This window comes from Procambarus clarkii, chromosome 46, assembly GCF_040958095.1.
Source record: "Procambarus clarkii isolate CNS0578487 chromosome 46, FALCON_Pclarkii_2.0, whole genome shotgun sequence".
Taxonomy (NCBI): domain Eukaryota; kingdom Metazoa; phylum Arthropoda; class Malacostraca; order Decapoda; family Cambaridae; genus Procambarus; species Procambarus clarkii.
The window spans coordinates 28,239,930-28,255,245 of NC_091195.1; the positions used below are offsets into that span (position 1 = coordinate 28,239,930).

The following is a 15,316-nucleotide window of genomic DNA, read 5'->3' on the forward strand; positions in this document are numbered from 1 at the left end:
TGTACAGCGTGCTACCTACACAGCCACCGGCGCCACATGTTATGTTATGTATGTTATAGTTGTTGCAAACTGTCCATGTACTGGTAAAAACCGCAAATGTATTATTGGTTGATAAACAATAATTTATCCAAGTTAAAGAAAAGTAGAAGTCAAAACTAGTATGTGTCTGAAATGTAGTTTAAATGTACAGATTGTGCAACAGTCTGTACAATAATCTGTGACGTCTTGTGCAACAATCTGTACAATAGTCTGTGACGTCTTGTGCAACAATCTGTACAATAGTCTGTGACGTCTTGTGCAACAATCTGTACAATAGTCTGTGACGTCTTGTGCAACAATCTGTACAATAATCTGTGACGTCTTGTGCAACAATCTGTACGATACTCTGTGACGTCTTGTGCAGCGTTGCCAGCCGAAAGATTGTCAATAACAAGGCTATATAGAACATTAACTTCCCAACCTAATTGCTCTAAACTACCTATAATGATAACTAATTTTACTTATCTTATAATAATGAGAATTCTAATACTAACAATAATTGATTTACAACTTTAATAAAGGAGTTAGTTTCATGAAGAAGTTTTCCTAAATGAGACGAGGGAGACTCAGTGCCGCCCGAACCTCGGGACGATGAGGAGGTGGGTGTTAGTGCTCTCGTCTCTCACCTCGCCCACCTACTATACTCCCTGGGTGTGCGCCCTTGTACAGGACACGTACAGGTTCAGGGTTGACGGTGACACTGTGGAGGTAATTATTGGGTGCCGTGATTGACCGTTGTCGCCTGGGGTTGCCAGCTTGAGTGTTGATGCAGCTGAGAGCTGTGAATTCACAGTGTAAGAGCAACGTCATTGAAGCCATTGTTATGTACTCGCCTAGTTGTGCTTGCAGGGGTTGAGCCTCGGCTCTTGGTCCCGTCATTCAACTGGTGTACAGAATCTGGAGCCCATTCGGCTCTGTCAAATCTTCATTTGAAAACTATGTTAAGTCTGCCATAGCCATATATCAGTATGGAGTCTGCGTGTGTTTGTGAGTTCTCACCTATCTGTGCCTGCAGGATCGAGCATTGGCTCTTGGATCCCGCTTTTCTAGCCACCGGTTGTTTACAGTAATGACTCCGGTCCCACTTCCCTATCATACCTAGTTATAAAACTAGTTTTTAATACCTAGTTTTTCGGGCTTGCCCGAAACGCTATGCGCAGTAGTGGCTTTAGGTATTGTATGTACTACTTCTCTCTCTTTAAATCTAACAGAATGTTTGTGCGGTAACGCTGCAACTATGTATGTACTGTTCCTAAGTAAATTATTATTATCATTATTATTATTATTATTATTATTATTATTATTATTATTATTATTATTATAACTATGAGTAGTGATTATTTCCACAATGTGCTCCTTTATTTCACTCCATTTCCCAACTACTATCACACTAAAAGAAAACTTTTTCTACTATCTCTATGACAAATCTGATTTTCCAGCTTTCATCCATGCTTCCTGGTTATCTTGAGATCTTGAGGTTATCTTGAGATGATTTCGGGGCTTTTTTTAGTGTCCCCGCGGCCCGGTCCTCGACCAGGCCTCCACCCCCAGGAAGCAGCCCGTGACAGCTGACTAACACCCAGGTACCTAATTTACCGCTAGGTAACAGGGGCATAGGGTGAAAGAAACTCTGCCCATTGTTTCTCGCCGGCGCCTGGGATCGAACCCAGGACCACAGGATCACAAGTCCCGCGTGCTGTCCACTCGGCCGACCGGCTCTGTTGGTATTCCGTGTGAACATTTCGTTTATTTCCATTCTGTCAATCTCCCCTAATTATTTTGTATGCTGCGATCATATCTCTCCACTTCATCCTTTTTATTTTAGTATCGTAAGGCACAGTTCCTTCAGGAGCTCCTCATACCCCATCCCTCGTAACTCTGGGACGAGTCTCGTCGCAAATTTCTGAACCTTTAACAGTTTCTTTATATGCTTCTTCAGATGGGGACTCCATGATGAGATATACTCTAAGCCTGGCCTCACATAGTGTAAAGCGCCCTAAATGCCTCCTCACTTAGGTTTCTGAATGATGTTCTAACTTTTGCCAGTGTTGAGTACGCTCCTGTCGTTATCCTATTTATATATGTCTCAGGAATTAGATTTGGTGTTACGTCCACTCCCAGGTCTCTTTCTCGAATCGTTACAGGTAGGTAGTTTCCCTTCATTGTGTACTGTCCCTTTGGTTTCCTGTCACCTAGTCACATTTCCATAACTTTACACTTGCTGTGTTAAATTCCAGTAGCCATTTCTCTGACCATCTCTGCAGCTTGTTCAAGTCCTCTTAGAGGATCCTACAATCCTCAACTGTTACAACTCTTCTCATTAATTTCGCGTCATCCGCGAACATCGACATGTAGGACTCGACTCGACTGTAGACATATCGTTCATGTTTAAAAACAGAATTGGTCCCAGCACCGATCCTTGTGGTACTCCACTCGTTACTGTTCGTCAGTCCGACTTCTCGCCCCTTACCGTAACTCTTTGGCTCCTTCCTGTTATGTAGTTCCTTATCCATGCTAGGGCCTTTCTGCTTACTCTTGCCTGCCTCTCAAGTTTGAACAGCAGTCTCATGCATGTGCAGTACTGTGTGTGTGTGTGTGTGTGTGTGTGTGTATTTACTATTTGTTTATGCCTGCAGAATAAACCTATTAGCTCTTGGACCCCGCCTTTCTAACCAATCTATTTCTCCTCTATTATGACTACTACATATATTTCTCTCCAACACACACACAGATCCCAGGAGGAGTCAGTTTCCACCACATCACTGCTTACACTGCTTATTGCATTCCATTTGTTAACTTCTCTGACACTAAAAAAGTTCTTTTTCTAATTTCTCTGTGGTTCATTTGGGCACTCAATTTCCACCTGTGTCCCCTAGTGCGTGTGCCCCATATGTTAAATAAACTGTCTATATCGACCCAATCAATTCCTCTGAGAATTTTGTATGTGGTGATCATGTTTTTCCTAACTCTTCTGTCTTTGGTGACGTGAGGTTTAGTTCCTGTAGTCTCTCTTCATAGCTCATACCCCTCAGCTCGGGTATTAGTTTGGTGGCATACATACCTCTGTACCTTCTTCAATATAGTCTTGTGCTGGATGAGATACGGACTCCATGCTGGAGCTGCATACTCCCAGGTTGGTCTGACATATTCCGTGTATATAAGGTTTTGAATGATTCCTTACACAAGTTTCTAAAGGATGTTTTTATGTTGACCAGCATGGCATATGATGCTGATGTTATCCTCTTGATGTGGGCTTCAGGGGACAGGTCTGGCATGATATCAATCCCCAGGTTTTTCCCATTCTCTGATTATTGAAGAATTTCATCTCTCAAATGATACCTTGTATCTGGCCTCCTGCTCCCTGCTCTTATCTTCGTTACTTTACAGTTGCTCGAGTTAAACTCTTACAGGCATTTGTTCGACCATTCCTTCAGTTTGTCCAGGTCATATTGAAGCCTCAAGCTGTCATCTGTCTAAATCCTTCTCATAATTTTGGCATCAGCAAACATTGAGGGGCCTATACCCTCTAGAAGATCATTTTCATATATCAGAAACAGGATAGGTCCGAGTACAGAGCCCTGTGGGACTCCACTGGTGACTTCACGCCAATCTGAGGTCTCACCCCTCACAGTAACTCTCTGCTTCCTACTGCTTAGGTACTCCCTTATCCACTGGAGTGCCCTACTAGTTTCTCCTTCCTGTTTCTCCAACTTATGTACCATCCTCTTATGTGGGACTGTGTCAAAGGCTTTCAGACAGTCCAAGAAAATGCAGTCCGCCCATCCTTCTCTTTCTTGCTTAATGCGGTCAGATGAGAAGTAGATGTTACTTTTACATATTGCATTAGGGTTAAAAGTAAACATTATTTCAGGTTAACTGCATTGAGAAACAAGATAAAGATTGTGTAGCTTTCATTACGTCAAGATTAGCAGTCTCCGTGGCGTAGTGGTAAGACGCTCACCTGGCGTTCCACGAGCACTTTGTCATGGGTTCGTATCCTGGCCGGGGAGGATTTACTGGGCGCAAATCCTTAACTGTAGCCTCTGTTTAACCCAACAGTAAAATGGGTACCTGGTTGTTAAACGATTCTTCGTGGGGTTCGTATTCCAGGGAACGTAGGATTATGGCAGCCCATCCTCCGAATAGACAGTACGTTTTCATACTAAATGTAAAAAGTACAATCCAGACTATCGGCATAGTACAAAAATACACTTAATCGCCAGTATCGCACCAAAATATTGTGAATATTAGAGTACACCTGTAAAACTGTATAGAAAACCACGACCTAACCTAACCTTTGGGAGTGTAATTACCTAAGTGTAGTTACAGGATGAGAGCTACGCTCGTGGTGTCCCGTCTTCCCAGCACTCTTTGCCATATAATGCTTTGAAACTACTGACGTTCTTGGCCTCCACCATCTTCTCACTTAACTTGTTCCAACCGTCTACCACATTGTTTACAAAAGTGAATTTTCTTATATTTCTCCGGCAGCTTTGTTTCGTTAGTTTAAATCTATGACCTCTTGTTCTTGAAGTTCCGGGTCTCAGGAAGTCTTCCCTGTCGATTTTATCAATTCCTGTTACTATTTTGTACGTAGTGATCATATCACCTCTTTTTCTTCTGTCTTCTAGTTTTTGCATATTTAATGCCTCTAACCTCTCCTCGTAGCTCTTGTCCTTCGGTTCTGGGAGCCACTTAGTGGCATGTCATTGCACCTTTTCCAGTTTGTTGATGTGCTTCTTAAGATATGGGCACCACACAACCGCTGCATATTCCAGCTTTGGTCTAACAAAAGTTGTGAACAATTTCTTTAGTATTTCTCCATCCATGTATTTAAAAGCAATTCTGAGGTTAGAAAGTGTAGCATAGGCTCCTCGCACAATGTTCTTTATGTGGTCCTCAGGTGATAGTTTTCTATCTAGAACCACCCCTAGATCCCTTTCTTTATCAGAATTCTTTAAAGATTTCTCACATAATATATAGGTTGTGTGGGGTCTATGTTCTCCTATTCCACATTCCATAACATGGCATTTATTCACATTAAATTCCATTTGCCAAGTGTTGCTCCATATACTTATTTTGTCCAGGTCTTCTTGAAGAGCATGACAGTCATCTAGGTTTCTTATCTTCCCTTTTATCTTAGCATCATCAGCAAACATGTTCATATAATTCTGTATTCCCACTGGTAGATCATTTATGTAGTCAATAAACATCACTGGTGCAAGAACTGAACCCTGTGGTACTCCACTCGTGACATTCCTCCAATCAGATACCTTGCCTCTGATTACGGCCCTCATTTTTCTGTCAGTTAGGAAATTTTTCATCCATGTTAGTAGCTTGCCTGTCACCCCTTCAATATGTTCCAGTTTCCAGAACAGTGTAGGAGGACAAGCATGTAAATAGCATTTATTGCTTCTTAATTACAATTCGTACTTAACCAACAGCTGTATTGATATTACAATTTTATAAAACTAATAAAACAAAACTAAAATCTTTCAATAAATTATAACGTAACTCAGGATATTTTCAAAATTTATATAAAATCTGTATTGTTTAATAAAACTTAAAAAGAAATTCTTTATATTTAAAACTTTGTTTATATAGCATCGAACACTAAAACTTCAACCTAAAAATTTTGAGTGTATTAACAGAAAATGAAGAGGATATATGGGGAGGTAAATGTAACAGCACAATAAGCGTATTTATGTACTATACAGTCAGGAATGTACTTATTACGTGTACTAGTGGCTGTACGAGAATGTACCAACGCTTGTATATATCAAAAAATTAAAGATGGCAAGTAAAAGTTTGTTTACATCTACTACATGAAGATAAGAAGTAAACGTTGTTTATATTCTCTTCTGTGAAGTTCAGAAGTAAAATAAACTTCACTTGTCTGTCTGTCTTTCTGTCTCTTATTTCCTATCCATCTCTATGTCTCTTTTTAATTGATGAAAGAAACAATAAAATTTTATTTATTTTATTTATTTATGTACAAGAAGGTACATTGGGTTTGTGAGAATACATAGCATAGTACAGTAATTGCACTCTTGTAAAGCCACTAGTACGCGCAGCGTTTCGGGCAGGTCGTTAATCTAGCAGATAATTTTAAGTAGGTAAATTCTATCAGAATTAATAAAATGATAACAAATACATTGCAAGAAAAAAAATGAGATGGGAGAGATTAGTAAGTATATTAAAGCACATTGGTATATTAAAGCTCTGATTGATTACATTGACAGCTTGATTGGTAATTTAAACAAGATTAATAGACACCATACAGCAGATTGACAGTATATATAAGAAGACAGCAATGATAAAGATGTTCAGATTGGGTACATAAAGATTGGGTAGCAATAGATACAGTGCAGTTTTAAAGCAAAAGGTAAAAAACTATGATGATGAAATTAGGTACTTTTTAGTATTGTTTTTGAATGACGCAAAAGTTGGACAGCTTTTCAATTCAGTAGGGCGTGAGTTCCATAGACTGGGTCCCTTTATTTGCATAGAGTGTTTACACAAATTAAGTTTGACTCTGGGGATATCAAAGAGATATTTATTTCTGGTGTGGTGATAATGGGTCCTATTACATCTGTCCAGGGAGAGTTTCAGAGCATGGTTTGCATTTAAGAACAGGGTTTTGTAAATGTAGTTGACACAAGAGAATGTGTGGAGTGAGATTATGTTTAGCATAATCATTAATTAGCATGTTTAGCAAAATAGTGCCCATTGGTGGGTGGTGGGAGCCAGGCGGTGTCCCATTTGCTTTGAGAAAGGGGGCGAGGCTTTTTAGAGGATAACGGCTGGGTTTGAATGTGTGTTGTCACTCTTTCTTGTGCTTGGGGTTCTACTACCCAAAATCATTTACGTCCTCTAATTACTCAACACAAAGCTGCTATTAGGACAATATCTAACTCTGGCCCCAGACATCACTCGGTACCCCTACTCAAATATCTGAATATGTTAGATATTAAGTCACTGCACATCCTCTCATGTGTATTATACATATATAAAACGCTAAACTATAATGCCAATCCTGATCTCAAAAGCTTCATTGAAGGTTGGAACAGAACCCATGAGCACCACACCAGAAATAAATACAGTTTTGAAATTCCAAGAGTACGACTTAATCAAACTAGAAATGCTCTACAAATCAAGGGACCCAGAATGTGGAATGACCTTCCCAACCATGTTAAAGACTGTACCTCTCTCAACCAGTTTAAGATAAAAACGAAACACTACCTAATAAATTCCCTGTAACCTACCTTACCCCTCTGTTGTCAACCCATATATGTTTTTTTTAAACAACGCTGTTTGTCGACCTAATTGTATTTTTGCTGCTTTTTCAGCCATGTTCCCCCTCTTTTTTATCTCTGTTTTTATTTGTTCTCAACATATTTTATTCTTTATACTCAATTAGTATTAAGCTTTAGTCATTAATGTTTTTCCTGCCCGAAACGCTTTGAGTAATAGTGGCTTTAGGCATTGTATGTACTAGCTCTATCTATAAATCCATCACTCTTACGATGAGTAAAATATTTTTATAACTTTTTTTTTTGGTCAAAGTATTAAAGGAAATGAGCATTGGTGCCACAGGTGTTACTAGTTGTACTCACCTAGTTGTGCTTGCGGGGGTTGAGCTCTGGCTCTTTCGGCCCGCCTCTCAACTGTCAATCAATCAACTGATTTGTTCACACACACACACACGCACACACACACAGGGGGCCTCGTAGCCTGGTGGATAGCGCGCAGGATTCGTAATTCTGTGGCGCGGGTTCGATTCCCGCACGAGGCAGAAACAAATGGGCAGTTTCTTTCACCCTGAATGCCCCTGTTACCTAGCAGTAAATAGGTACCTGGGAGTTAGTCAGCTGTCACGGGCTGCTTCCTGGGGTGTGTGTGTGTGTGTGTGGTGTGGGAAAAAAAAAAAAAAAAAAAAAAAAAAAAAAAGTAGTTAGTAAAAAACAGTTGATTGACAGTTGAGAGGCGGGCCGAAAGAGCAAAGCTCAACCCCCGTAAAAACACAACTAGTAAAAACACAACTAGTAAACACACACACACACACACACACACACACACACACACACACACACACACACACACACACACACACACACACACACACACTCACACACAGGAAGTAGCCCATATCAGCTGTCTAACTCCCAGGTACCTATTTACTGTTAGGTGAACAGTGGCATTAGGGTGAAAGAAACTCTGCCTATCTGTTTTCGCCATCGCAGGGAATCAATCCCGAACCCTAGGATTAGGAATACAGAGTGCTGTCCATTCAGCCACCAGGCCCCTGACTGTGACACTGTTCCCTCTTGAATTCTGGCGACCCTGTTGGGCATGTACCCAACAGGAATCAAAGTGCAAAGTTAGGTGAGGCTGCTCAAGCATCTGGCCTGAGCATCTCCAACCTTATACAGACAGACGTTCCAAGTTATAGATATAGATTGTTTATTGTAATAAATATTAAATTAATAATTATCACGACATAATATGATCCTGAAATTGTTTTCCGTTTATTCCAGAAAATGTCAGGAATCCGATGGACTTTCTTAAGGCAGATGTAGATTCTGTTCAACACACGTTTGGAGGAGAAAAGGCAAGTGACCAACCGAGAAATATTATATTATCAAGTAACTTGTTTTGAAACAAGAGGAAGTGTAAGTTATGGAACATAATAATTCAGCGATCTGCATAAATATAATAATAAAATAAGATCTTATAGAAAGTTAATAAGATCTTATAGAAAGGAAATAAGATCTTATAGAAAGGAAATAAGATCTTATAGAAAGGAAATAAGATCTTATAGAAAGGAAATAAGATCTTATAGAAAGGAAATAAGATCTTATAAAAAGGAAATAAGATCTTATAGAAAGGAAATAAGATCTTATAAAAAGGAAATAAGATCTTACAGAAAGGAAATAAGATCTTATAGAAAGGAAATAAGATCTTATAAAAAGGAAATAAGATCTTACAGAAAGGAAATAAGATCTTATAGAAAGGAAAGACAACATGTATATGCTCGTACAACACAAAGTTCTCTCTCGTTACATGTAAATTTTCCTTCATGTTCTGGAGGGTTCTGTTATGACACTGGACCATATTTACAGTGAACAGCTAAATATGTTTTAAGTATCAAGGTGAAGAGATAAGTCTACTTATCAGAAAGCCCCGCAACAGGAGGCAACAGAAGCCGCCGGGGTCTTCACACACCTAATGAAATGTCTTTCCTTAAGTATGGTATTCACGGCACATGAGGAAATCATTTATATATATATTTATTGGATAAAGTTTTGAGATTTGTGATATTTTTTACAAATTTACTGTTTCAAAACAATGAAACTCATTAAATACTATCTGGTCATTTGTAAAGCTATTGGACAACATTTCACTTTGCAAATAACAAAATCCTAGCGAGGGTTCACCGAGAGCTGTGCTGAGCAAATTATAAAACCCAACATGGCCGCCCTGACGCAAGCCGCAGTAATCCAAGAGGAAGATCTCAACAGATTACGGTATGAGCTGGCTGTGACTAAGGCCGGACGAGATGCACTAGGTAGTGTGTTTGTGTGGTTGTACCAGGGAAGCTACCCAATAAATACCCACCTCACTCAGACCCTTGGGTTCACTAATGCCCTGTACAGAAAGGTCTTCAATACTCACCAGCGGCACAGCCTCGACAATTCCATCGACGTCACTACTGTAAATACATTTGATATCACCTTATTATACAGCTTATTGCAACGCGTGTGTGGTCTGGCAGATACTGATGACCCCACGTGGACCACTCCGGGACCTCTCGGGCCATCACTCGAACACCTCATTTATAAGTTGAAACAACACCGAAACACGTTGGCACATGAACACGTGAAGATGACGGAGCACGAGCTCAAGACAACGCTAACTGAGCTTAGTGACTTACTGAAGGAGATGTTGAGAGTGGCCGGCGCCCGGGGTGGGAGAGACAGCCAGGAAGTGGACCAGGTGATCAAGGATGTCACCGAGTATATTGAAGGACTGCGAGAAAAGATCAGAGAACCACTGGATCCCGCGGATAACACACACCTGGATCGGCTTCACAAGGAGATTAAACTCTTCAAAGCTCAAATAATAGAAGAGGTTAAGCAGAGCAGCAAGCAGGAGCTAACTGATGGGTACCGACAGCTGTACCAGATCGAGCCCGCACCCTGGCTCCTGCTCAACATTAAACACGACCCAAGTCACACCTTCACAAGACTGCAGCTTGTTCAAGACTCCACAATAGGTGTACGACCTTCCCACACACCCAAGGTTCAGGACATCAAATATGAAGACCTCTTGACTATCACACGAGAGGACGGAAGACTGCCTCAGTGTGTCCTCCTGACGGGGGAAGGTGGTATGGGCAAGACAACTTTACTCAAGCTCATCCTCGAGAAGTGGGTAGAGGACCCTGCTGCCATACGTCACCTCGACACTGTGGACCTTGTTTTCTATGTATTGTGCAGGGACAGACATCTTAATACTATCGATGATCTCATCAACAATTTGCTGCCTCAAACATTGCTCAACTCAGATGTTGACTTCCAGATGTTTAAGGAGATAATATTGAGCTTAAACATATTATTCTTAATTGACGGCTACGACGAGGTCAATGAGAACTCAGAAAAGTTGATGAAGGAGCTGTTGCCTCTCCCTGGCATGAATGTGAAGCTTGTGATAACTACACGTCCAGGCTGGGATGAAGCCCTCTCACTTCTCATCCCGTCCAAAACTCGCTACAACATACTCGTCTTGGGCATAAGCCCACAACTTCGCTTGGAATACGTCAACAGAATTATCAGTGCACTGGAGACGGACAAGAGCAAGCAAAAAGCCACCGAAGACAGGTTTACACAGAGGCTGGAGAAGATGAGTGAGTTACTTGGAGATTACCTCAACACACCACTCACCTTGACCTTGCTGGCGCTCCTGTGCGTCGAGACTCCAGAAGATTTTAAGAAGCTCACCACGAGCACCGAAGTCTACGAACAGATCCACAACTTCATAACCGAGAAGCTAATATCCAGACTCAAGATCAAACAAGTGGAAGACCCCGAAGACAAATGTGACGAGTTCCTGTTATTCTTTGAAGAGATAAGTTTACGAGGGATCGTGAGGAAGGAGTTTGATCTCCAGCCGGACACGGTAAAAGAGATTAAATTGAAATGTAAAGCCCTGAAGCTCCCGGACGAGGAGGTCTTGTCCAACTACTTTACAAGAACCAGTTCTCGTCGAGGTCTCAAACTGGTGTGGGTTTATGGTTACTTTCACTCCAGGTACCAGGAGTACTGTGCCAGCAAGGCCCTGCTTGCGCAGTTGCTGAAGGCAGACAAGGAGAGAGGCGGCCAACCAGCGCATAGCCATTACATAGATGGATGGAGGAAACCAAACCTATTACATGATGTCATGTTAGAGGGAGAAGGCGAGACGCATGATGCGGTAATTAATGATCATGCCAAATACCAAAACGTCTTAATCAATATTACAGGTGTAATGATTGCCCGTAAATTGGAACACAAATTTGCCTCTCAGGTAATTGACATGGCAAGACCCGATGATGAGGTGTTGAAGCACATAGTCGAGTCCCACATGAATGAGCACATCATCGAAGCCGTCGTCAAGGAGCTGTCTGACCAAAAGCACTGGGATATAAAAAATGCTAATTCATGTGACGTCCTGCCACTTGTTCTTAACAAGATGACCCTTAAACCTAGGAGTCTTTCTATTGTCATCAACAGTAAACCAAAACTCGGCCAGATCAGTCCTCTTATGTCAGTGCTAGTTAAAAGGAAGATCATTCTATCATTATTTCTCTTTTACCACCGCAATGAAAATGACGAATTCTCAGACGTATATTTGGAAACCCTGACAGCGCCGGGAAGCGAATGTATCTTGAAGGGGTTTGCTGGCCACCTGTCTGAGAAAGCCATTCCCAGCTTGCCAGACAGCATAGTCAGTCTATACCTGCGTGTCACTCTACAGGAGCTGCCCATCCTTCTAGATCACATGCCACATCTTCCAAACATCAAAAACATTTGTGAGTATTGTCATCATCATTTATTCTCTATACTTCTGTGCATGACTTACTAGCAATAAGAACAGTATGTATTTCTTTAGTTAGGTTATATATATATATATATACTGTGATGGTGTTCCTCCCCCTTATATTTCTCCCACGCCTGCTGTAAGTCATGTCCACTTTACCCGAGCGTTCTCTACGTCGCAGGCATCAATTTGATATATGTGGGAGAGTGTAGTGTTCTCGAGGTGGCGAGAAATTTGTAAAAGAAGAGTATTTTGGCCTGTGGTATAGGCCCTTTAGGGAGTCAATATGGCGCTGGCCCCTCCGTTTTGCCGCCAAAACTGTGTGACGTCAGTGGCGCCAGATTGGTCACCGACAGCGACGTGGCACAGGAAGCCAATGAAATCCTCTCTTGGCAAGTATGACGTCACGAAGGAAGGGGGGCCCGGTCATCGCGCCGCGGTGGCACCTCCAGTCAAAGACAGCACGTCAAGGAGGTCGGACGTGCGCTGGGGGGTCCTGTCAGTTGGACAGTTTACCCCGTCTCCGGAGGACTTACGCATCACCAGCGGTCTGACAGCACCTGTGGGGTCTTCCTTCATTCATGTGTTGGAACAGAGAGGGAATTGACAGAATATTGAGCAACAAGTGCTCCTGGGACAGGTGTTGTGCAGGTGAAGTCTATAGGCAGCAACGTATGCGACGGCTGATAGCTTCACAGTGATGACGTAGTGGCTGGGCCAATCCTCCGTGAGGGAATCAGTCTAACACGACACTTCAAGGTGGACGGATGTGCGAAGGTTGATCCCGTCAATCTGATAGTAATACGCCACTCCCGTGGATCTTACTCATCACCCGTAGTCTGCAAGTACACCGAGAGGTCTTCATTCATTCCATGTGTGGACCGAAGAGGGAATTGACGGAATATTGAGCATCAAGTGCTCCAGGGTCAGGTGCTGTGCAGGTGAAGTCTAGGCAGTATCGTCTGGGATGTCTGATTGCTTCACAGTGACGACGTAGCGGCTGGGCCAATCCACTGGGAAGCAGTGAAAGAAGATACTAATTGGAAATCCGTACGACTGCAGCCGAGACGTAGGTTGGCAGCCATAGTTGGGAGGAGAAGTTGACGGCCGGGAGACCGACTCTAACCCTACAAGACGTGGAGGAGGAGCACGGACCCGCGGAGGACAGAACACGGAGACGACGCGTTTATTTTGGGACGTTGATTGGGTTCCTGGAGGACACGACAGGGTGTGTGTGGGGGCGTTCCCTACTCGAGGCGGGAGCCTGGACCAGGAGCTACAACTCAACTCTCACTGGAGGATAGGTGAAAGTAGGTGATTCTAGTTTCCCTCCCAATTCCCCTTTAGTCAGCTATATTATTTAGCCAGAGTATTTTGTATGTCGTGAGCTGGACTTTTAGAAAGAGTCTTCTCAGTGGCTCTCCGACCTAACTCACCCACACACAAGAAGAAAACAAAACCGTATCACAGGAGATAGGTCATGACAAGAAACCATTGGATTGCCTAGGAACAAGCACTAGGCACCGAGCAACGTGTCTGGTGCAACGAGTTCAAGCTCAACAAACCACAATGTTGGACAGAAAACAGTAGATGCTTTTTCACCCATAGTGTTGTAAACCCGTGGAACCACCTACCCACCGAAGCCATAAATGCCAAAACCTTGCTGGGTTTTAAAATACACCTGCAAAAGATCATCAGGGCAAATGGGGGGACCTTTGACAAACCCCCGGCTTCCTGTCCTCATCGAGGCCACTAGTATTAGTGGCCCTCAGGTAAATTCAGGATCTGGGAAAACCCCCAAAGCAAACAAAAATGGTCCGTGACAGCCTCAAAATGCCCCACGCACCCACGGAGTGATGGAAGGGCTGGGAGAAACACAGGAAAAGATGAGGAAGGAGGCCCATGGTGAATAAGGTACAGAGCACCCAAACGCCCCGCTGCCAAGACGTTTAGTTCACCCAGATCAACAGCTGTGGAGTGCTCGATCCCAAGGAGGGCTACCAACACACAAGCACAGGCAAACCCAACAAAATATTGTTACTATATGGCACAGACTATATGGTTATTAAATGTTGTGTAAGCGGGAGGATGGACTGTCTTATTGTGCCTTCATTGTTTATTTTATTTATTTATTTATTTATATATATACAAGAAGGTACATTGGGTTTGTGAGAATACATTGGATAGTACAGTATTTACATTCTTGTAAAGCCACTAGTACGCGCAGCGTTTCGGGCAGGTCCTTAATCTAGCAGATAATTTTAAGTAGGTAATTTCAATCAGAATTGATAAATGATAAAGATACATTACAAGAGAAAAATGAGATGAGAGAGATAAGTAAGTATATTAAAGCACATTGTTATATTAAAGCTCTGATTAATTACATTGACAGCTTGATTAGTAATTTAAACAAGGTTAATAGACACCAAACAGCAGATTGACAGCACATATAAGACAGCAATGATCACAATGGTAAAGATGTTCAGATTGGGTACATAAAGATTGGGAGACTGGGTAGCAAAAGATACAGATAAACAAGATTTATAAACACTATACAACAGATTGGCAGCACATATAAGAAAACAGCAATGATCACAATGGTAAAGATGTTCAAATTGGGAACAAAAAGGTTGAGAGATTGGGTAGCAATAGATACAGTGCAATTTTAAGGCAAAAAGTGAAAAACTATGAAGATGAAATTAGGTACTTTTTAGTATTGATTTTGAATGATGTAAAAGTTGGACAGCTTTTCAATTCAGTAGGGTTGTTTACTCTCTCCCACCAATGAGAGCAGGAGATACATCCCAGTGTTTATTATGTCCACCAATGAGAGCAGGAGATACATCCCAGTGTTTATCATGTCCACCAATGAGAGCAGGAGATACATCCCAGTGTTTATCATGTCCACCAATGAGAGCAGGAGATACATCCCAGTGTTTATCATGTCCACCAATGAGAGCAGGAGATACATCCCAGTGTTTATCATGTCCACCAATGAGAGCAGGAGATACATCCCAGTGTTTATCATGTCCACCAATGAGAGCAGGAGATACATCCCCTTGTTTATCATGGCTACCAATCAGAGTAGGAGATACATCCCAGTGTTTATCATGTCCACCAGTGAGAACAGGAGATACATCTTAAGTGTGTTTGAAGGTTTTGTTTTGATTTTGAATTGAGCACTATAACATACAAATGT

General features: G+C 42.0%; 1 protein-coding gene across 4 annotated transcripts in view; it reads left to right on the plus strand.

The window, feature by feature from the left end:
• The first annotated feature begins 595 nt into the window (after window positions 1–595).
• LOC123770559 (uncharacterized) overlaps window positions 596–15,316 on the plus strand; it is a 39,893-nt gene continuing 25,172 nt past the window's right edge. For 3 of the 4 annotated variants that reach the window (XR_011222192.1, XR_011222193.1, XM_069301863.1), the window contains exons 1-2: window positions 596–747; window positions 8,577–12,109. Coding sequence is in view for 2 of the 4 variants with exons in the window: in XM_069301863.1 (XP_069157964.1) it covers window positions 9,511–12,109 (2,599 nt within the window). In the remaining 2 variants the exon portion in view is untranslated. The remainder of the gene's footprint in view (window positions 748–8,576; window positions 12,110–15,316) is intronic. The other variant, XM_069301864.1, reaches the window with a different exon arrangement.